The 8,287-nt window shown below is 36.3% G+C and overlaps 1 protein-coding gene across 2 annotated transcripts in view; it reads right to left on the reverse strand.

The window, feature by feature from the left end:
• Pkn2 (protein kinase N2) overlaps positions 1-8,287 on the reverse strand; it is a 94,983-nt gene that overhangs the window by 45,237 nt on the left and 41,459 nt on the right. For both annotated transcript variants that reach the window (XM_013350040.2, XM_005357382.2), the window contains exon 3: positions 3,753-3,907. In XM_013350040.2, the coding sequence (XP_013205494.1) occupies positions 3,753-3,907 (155 nt within the window). The remainder of the gene's footprint in view (positions 1-3,752; positions 3,908-8,287) is intronic.

An 8,287-nucleotide genomic window follows, 5' to 3' on the forward strand; every position in this document is an offset into this window, starting at 1 on the left:
AGTTCGAGACCAGCCTGGTCTACAGAGCTAGTTCCAGGACAGGCTCCAAAGCCACAGAGAAACCCTGTCTCGAAAAACCAAAAAAAAAAAAAGATAAGATACCCGGGGATAAATTTTCTGGGTTTACCAAATCAGAATCAGGACTTAGGATTTTGTTTAAGCTAACATAGAAAGTATTTTTGAGCACGAGGTTGAGAATATCTGACCTAATATTTGAAAGGGCAACTCTGACTATACCACATACAGGCATAGTGGTTACTATCATATAGAAACCAGTAACTAGACTGCTGAAGAGGACTTGATTGCCAAACTGAGAGTAATTATCCCTGTTCCAAAACTTCTTATTCCCTCTTGTGAATTTCTTATGAATAGCACATTCAATTCAATCTGCCTACATGCCATCTAAGGGTCAGTTTTGACTGTGTTCTTCCTCATTCAGATACCAATAGCTTGATTCTATGTCCCTTATTTTTACTGCTGCTTCAAGACAGATGAAGTCATTTAACTTGGACTCCTATAAAAACAAACTACTCAAACTTCTACCCTCTCCACACATGCCACCCACTTGCATATGTACTTGTAGATATGTGTATATCATACACACAAAAAGTAAACTTTACTTAACTCTCAACTAAGGTTAAAAATGGTACTACAAATTTGTGTTATAACCCTATCAATAACCTCAGTGTCTTAACCAGGCAACTCATACCACCATCCCTAGAAAGTAGTTGCCTTTTGTTTGTGGAGACAGTTTCATTACATTACATAGTCATGCTGGCCTTATAGATATGATTCTACTGCCTCAGCGTCCTAAGTGTTGGGATTATAGCTATGAGCCATTAAGTCCTGCTAAATTTAGTTTTTAAGTATCAAATTGTCTTTCATATTCCACAGTTAAGATTTAAATAAAGTTATAGAACTTCAGTGGTCCTTCTCCAGATTTCCAGAGTCATTTGCTCAAGCCACTACTATTATTTGTAATTGCCTTTTTAAGATAAGTCTTCTAAAAGCTTATATCCAAGTACCTACCATGAGTATTAAACTAGATCCTTTCAATACTCTAGAGAATTCTAATTCAATTTTATCTCTAATCTTATAAAAATGTACGTTGATCCTTTGAGAAGTTACCAGTTAAAATCACGTCTAGACAGAAGAAAGATGTTAAGACTGTGTTGGTGACTACAGCAAGCAGCTCTAATAGGCTTTGGTCTTCTAATTAAGTATAATTAGTTAAGAGATTTACTAATTATAATTCAAAAGCTACAGGAATGTAAATATTTGTTCTAATACTATGCTTACAGGTCTGTTTAGTTTCGACCTGTGGTTTTTGTAATTTATCCACGTACTTCTTTGATTTTAGTATGTTCATAACACTGTTCAACTGATATATTATGGTTCTTAGTCTTACTATTCTCCAAGAACTCTAGGAGAATACAATGGAATCTATGGTCCTTTTATCCACACTTTAAAGGGATCTCTTAAACCCTTCAAATTAATCCATAAACCTAGGATTTAAAAAATCTTATGACAGACAGATAGCACTAACTGGCTTAATTTAATTTTAAAACGCTTGGCATCATGTAGCAGAACATTTCATAACTTTTCATAAAAATAAAAAATTTCCTATACTAAAGGCCAATAGTAAAACCACTAAAAGCCAATAAAACTGGGCACATTAGCAAATATCTGTATTCCTAGTAGTTGGGAGGTAAAGGCAGGGCGGATTGTGGGGTGAGGCCGGTGTGGGCTATATAGGGAGACACTGTTTCAAAAAAGACACTGCCACTGTAAGCATAAACCCACGGCAGCTTTGGTGGCTCACACAAGTGTAGGCCTGTCAACAGAGAGGCACAAATAAAGTGTTCATAGGGCCCTCTCCCTAATGAGCCACTGGCTACTGAGAGATTTTGGAAGAGGAAGAGTTACCACCTTTAGTTGTACGCTCACTGTTGAGTGAGACAAGCAACCTTCAATGGATAGTTTCACCCAGTGATTGCATAGATGGCTCTGGCTAAATTCACTGGATCAAAAAATAAAGTAAAACTGACATGAATATCTGAAAGGAACTATAACGGAGGGTATTGATAGGGAGATTAAAAACAGGAATTTATAATTATTATTACAATTTTATCTCCAAGGTTAGTTAAAGGTTAGTGAAACAATAGTCTATCAAATAAAAACATACTCCACTAAAATTTTTAATTTTATATCATCTAGCTAATTTTCATAATTAACCTTAAAATCTTGCTTATTATACATATCTTTGTTCAGTAGAAGACCCCAGATACAAGACATTAAGAAATGATCCTCTCCACTCTCATTTCACATTCTTTCCAAGCTGAAATACCAAACAGCTCTACACAAACACATACACACACAGACAATGAGGCAAGTGAAAAGGCTTAGAGCGAAGAATACTGATGTGGGATTACCTTCTGTATGCTGTGAATACCATTGGTTAACTAAGAATATGTCTTGGGCCTGGCAGGGCAGAATAGAGGTAGGTGGGGAAAACTAAACTGAATGCTGGGAGAAAGAAGGTGGAGTCAAGAGAAGCCAAGGAGGCACAAGGGGAGAAAGATGCAAGATGCTAGCTGGAACCTTGCCAGTAGGCCTCAACCTTCATGGTAAAATATAAAATAATAGAAATGGGTTAATATGTAAGAGCTTGCCAGTAATATGCCACAGTCATTGGCCAAGCAGTGTTTTAAATAGTTTCTGTGTGATTATTTTGGGTTGAGAAGCCAGGAACAAAAAAGTGGCCTCCTACAATAGGATACCTGCTGCCAAACATGATGACCTAAGTCTGACCCCTGGGACTCACATGATAATATGTGAGAACTAAATCCCATGGCTGTCCTCTGACCTCTACACATGCTGTGGGCCCAAACACATACATACCACACAGAAAAAAATAACACATACATTTAAGCTTTAGAATACAAAGAAACACTGATATCCAGAGATAAGAATCTTTAAAATAACTGAGATTAGATAGGTAGAATTTATAATAAATGTACCCCAGATTTTCAGAATCATAAAATCTATGAGATTTTATATTGGGAAGAATCATTAGTATGAGTCAGATGTCCCCAACATTTCTTTTTCCTGCCACAGTATATTTAAAAGCATATGCTCCCTCAACACAGATTTTCAAATGGTAGTAACAATATTATAATCGCAAGAATATACAACAGTAAGTCATGTAATCGGTAATTCTAGGACCCCCTTTCCCAACGTCTGTTAGTGGCTGGAAAATTCATTATAGTCTTGATTCTTTTGGGGGAGTAGATTTTTTTTTTCGTTTATTTTGATGTGATTTTAGGTTCACAGAAATGTCACAAATACAGAAAACTAGGTTTTGAGAAAATACACAATTTTTATACTATTGCTTTTAAAAACATTTCTTTTTTTTCTGTATTTTCTAACTTTGAGGCTAAAATTGTCTCAGGACCATTATATACTGTTTAAACTCTGAAATTATCAAGCCAAACCAAAACTATATGAAAAATGTGTCACTAAATGGAATGAAAAAGATGCTTATTTGCAGTGGGAGAGCTTTAGAAGGTGGCAATCACCTGTTGACCTCAGCAGGGATCTCACATTGCCAGAAGAAGCAGGTCTATCACTCTGTGAAGATGTGCCAAAATGACAGTCAAAAGACTCTTGTTGATACCGGGGTAACAAATGAATTTTAGGGAGTAAGTAAACTCATAAATATGGAATCTACAAATACTAGGGACTTTACTTACCTTTGAAGAGCCATTTGAGTACATCTGTATCATGTTCTCTGCACCTTGCTTTACTTTAAGCTCTATATCCAGTTGTTTCTGCAAGGCCATCAATCTATTGTTGCTAGTAGAACTACGAGAATCACTATTTGGAGTATCTGGAGTCCTTGGACAATCTGTGTATAAAATATTATGCTAATGTTACTAGGACCAACTGCTTATTGAAACTGGATGTCAGGATGAATCTGACCAAAATACATTATCTGCAAGTGTGAACATGGCACAATAAAACCCATTATAAAGTGATACACATTAATAAAAATTATCATTGAAAACAAAATCTGTAAGTTAATATATTCAAAGAATAAGAGTTTGAAATAATTTTCAAGCCACCTAAATGGAATTTTTGTTTATAAATAATAAAAATTTAAATAATTTAAGCAAAGGAACTACCTGGTAGTTCAGTTTTACACACTACAGATCTAACCATTGGGGCCTGGCATGGTCTAACCCTATACGACGCTGAGGTCACTGTGGGTACAAAGTGACCTTAAAATCAGTCTATCTTAAGCTGGATGATACCTGTCCAAGGCTTTTTTATTTATATTACTACTTTTAAATTAAATCACAGCAATTCGACTACTCTATTCAATAATAAAATTCCCCTTTGTCACATTATTGATAAGAGAATAAAATATCCAAATATTACACAAATTCCACCCTGGTGATTCTCTATAAACAGAACTAAATGAGTTTTAAAAGGTGGTGCTGACATTAAGTGCTAATAAATTAAGCATAAAAATGTGCACATTTTGTTTTATACTGTGATAATGTTCAAGTACAATGGAAACTGTTCAAGGTTATTGACTGACATCAAATTTTGTAATAGGTAGGAGTAAAGAGATCAAATATTTATTATGACTATGGTGTAGTGTACTGAATATTGTGCTGTTTATATTTACATTAAAAAAGTATATTGACTTAAAAAATGACTGTCTGACAACTGACTTCTGATAATTTGACTATGTCTCTAAATGTTCATATTGACGGTAACTGGTTTCTTTCATAACCACACTTGTTCTCGTAATTTAAAAACAATAGGCAGGACAAACAATTAGGCCAGACATAGAACATTACACCTGTATGTAATCTTGTCAGGAGGAACAGGAATACCTTGACTTCAAGGCCTGCTTGTACTACAGAGCAAGATCCTGCCTCAGAAAAGAATAAAAAACAAAACATTTATGTACAACTTACTAAATACAATTACTAAGCAAAATGTTTTTAAAATATGAGCATATACAGAAACAAGATTGTTCAACAGGTACGAGCAATTACTATCATGGCTGATGACCTGAGTTTGATCCCTAAGAGTTACACGATGGAAGATAGAACCAACTCCAAGTTGCCCTTTGACTTCCACATGTATACTGTGATATGCATGCCCAAATCTATACACACACCCAAAACACACTCAAATAATAAGTGTAGCAAATATAAATGAATAAACAAGTATCAATCTTCATAAGAAGCCCTAAACTATCACATTCATAGTCCATTAAGAAAACTAGGGTACAAAATTAGTTAAGAAACATGTTCCGTGCCATATAGCTATTAAAGTGGAAAAAACAGATTTGAATTTAATCAATTCTATTTTGACCTCTACCCTATTGATTGCTGTGCTATGTCGTGTTTAGCATGTATTCTTTTATGCATTTAAAGGCCTATAAGCAACTACAACACACTCTGTATATGTATGCATATTTATGAAAACAACAGTATAACCATGAATCACATGAGTATGTATGCTACTAATCCTTAAGTAACCCTTTGAGACAGATATTACCTGCTTCAAGACTCAAACAAAGCCATAGCTAGAATTCACTTTAAGAAAAAGTTCTATTTTAAGTGAATTAGCCAAATTCATTTTAAATACAACACATTCTTATAGAAAAGTGATATAAATGTACCTATGCTTTCAAATTAGCACACAGGAACTATTGACCACATGCAGTACAGGGGATAAGAGCGCTTAGATCTAGCTGAGTGTGGGGAGCACACCTTTAATCCCAGCATTCTGGAGGCAGAAGCAGGTGGATCTCTAAGTTTGAGGACAGGATGATCTATGGAGAAAGTTCCAGGACAGTCAGGGTTACACAGAGAAACCTGGTCTCAAAGGGGGAAAAAAGAAAAGCGCTTGCATTTAAATTAGACACTGGGATCCAACTCAAACCTTGTAACACAGGAAAGTTACTGAATGGCTGTGACACATGTTCTTCTAGGATGAAAACACCATGTACCTCACAAGATTATTGTGAAGATTAAAAGGGTTATGTATAAAGACTTGAGAAAAGGGTATGGTGCATAGTAAATATATAATAAATATCCCCACAGTAACTGTAGAAAAAAAATCTCTGCGGAGATTATAATACAATCCATAATATAGTTCTGAAAACATTTTTTTTCTTTTCCCTTTTCATATAAATGATATAAAGGTTGTATAAAATACTCAAATCACACAGAATCTGGGACACAATTACCATAAAAGCATATTTAAATTAGAAGAACTAAAGTGTATGGAGAGTACAAAGCCCTCTGCCGAGGAAAGAACAGGAATGTGTTGTTTGTAAAACTGTGGATGGTGTTTAGCCTGGGATGAGGGGAGAAATGATCCCTGTCTAAACATTAGCCTGTAAATGAAATGAAAACTGTCCTCTTGATATTTCCACATGGGTCAGAGAATCAGTGGGTAAAAGGTGGTGGGGACACAAGTTATATCGTAAGATGAATTCCTTGTAGTTAGGGTTGTTTAACAACAGTATGGCTTGCCTGAAGATGTAACGAAGTTCTCTGTCTCTAGAAACATATATACAATTTTTTTTCTTTTTTCCTTTTGGTTTTTCCGGACAGGGTTTCTCTGTAGCATTGGAGATTGTCCTGGAACTTGCTCTTGCAGACCAGGCTGGTCTTGAACTCATAGAGATCCGCCTGCCTCTGTCTCCTGAGTACTGGGATTAAAGACATACACCATCGCCTGGCCATATATACAAAATTTTATATGTTTTGGTAGAGACGGTGTATACTGAATTCCTGTATATTACTGCAGGTTGACTCTGACATTGAACTCCTTACTGTATGTAAAGTTAACGAAGTAGTATACACTGACTTTGGTCTGAAGAACCACAGAAGCAAAGGAAAAGAACTCTAGAGTCTGTATCGCATGGCTAACCTTGTGGCTGTTAATAATCAGTGTGGTTATGACTACATACTTAACATAGCTGTACTGCAGCTATTATAAGGAGCTTAAAGCACACTAAAGGTAAAATAAATTAAATCAAGGCTCATCTAAGCAGTGGACAGTCCTCTTCACTTAATCTTTACATAAGTAATTCTAAGGTTACAAATGCAAGCACCAATTTTTGGTATGTGTTTTTTAAATGAGATGCTGCTGCTGTGTTCTCTCTCTCTCTCTCTCTCTCTCTCTCTCTCTCTCTCTCCCTTTCTCTCTCTCACTCTCATCTTTTCATTTAGAAATTAGAGAAATTATAGCTAGGTATGTGATCTGTCATGCCTGACTTCCAGCACGCAGGCAGCTGAGGCAGGAGGATCACTGTGATGCTGAGGTCAGCATGGGCTAGAGAGTAAGACCTTACTGAAAATGGGAGTGAGGGGATGCAAACTCTGCATGCTTCCTGTCTGCTTGTTTCTCATTTTGTCCTTGGTTACTGGTAACTGGCAGCTTTAGAAAATAAATCATTTCCAGTGTACTTGCTAGTATTTCAAAACCGTGGTAACAAAAAAGCCTTCACTAATGTTCATTGCACATAATAAAGGAAATTTGGGTTGGTGAGATGGTTCAATGGAAGGGACCTGCATGTTCAAGCCAAGGACCCTGACTCCTGAAAGCTGTCCTCTGACCTCCACACATGCACCCTCCTTCATGTGTACACAAATGACATAAAGGGACGTAATATGACCATGGTGGTGACACATGCCTTTAATCCCAGCAGTCTCTAACTAACCACCTGCAAAGGAAAATTACCTTACCCATACACACAAACATGTGTGTGCAAGAATAGGGAGAGAAAAGAGACAAAGCAAACATAACCGCAAGGGGAAAAATGGGGAGTTGTGATTAATGGCAGAAACTGAAGTAATATGTAGAAATGAAAAGTGAAATTTATGCTCTGGTACTGCTGAAGCATGCATGGGCAGACCGTATATGGCGGTTCTATTGAATTTGTTGCAACAGAAACAAGTTTCTGTTTATTGGGTTTCATAGTCTAAGTTGATGAGGATGACTAAGCAGGTCTCTTCCTCAAGAGGACACCAGATCTCATGACAGATGGTTGTGAGTCACTATGTGGTTGCTAGGAATTGAACTTAGGACATTTGGAAGAACAGGGAGCATGCCCTTAACAGCTGAGCCATCTCTCTAGCCCTAAAGTAATATGTAGATGCCTCGTCATAAAGGGAATCTCTAACATGTTACAAATCTGTGATATATATATATATATATATATATATATATTGGTTTTTCGAGACAGGGTTTCTCT

The sequence above is a fragment of the Microtus ochrogaster genome, chromosome 21 (genome assembly GCF_000317375.1).
Source record: "Microtus ochrogaster isolate Prairie Vole_2 chromosome 21, MicOch1.0, whole genome shotgun sequence".
In the NCBI taxonomy this organism is placed as follows: Eukaryota; Metazoa; Chordata; class Mammalia; order Rodentia; family Cricetidae; genus Microtus; species Microtus ochrogaster.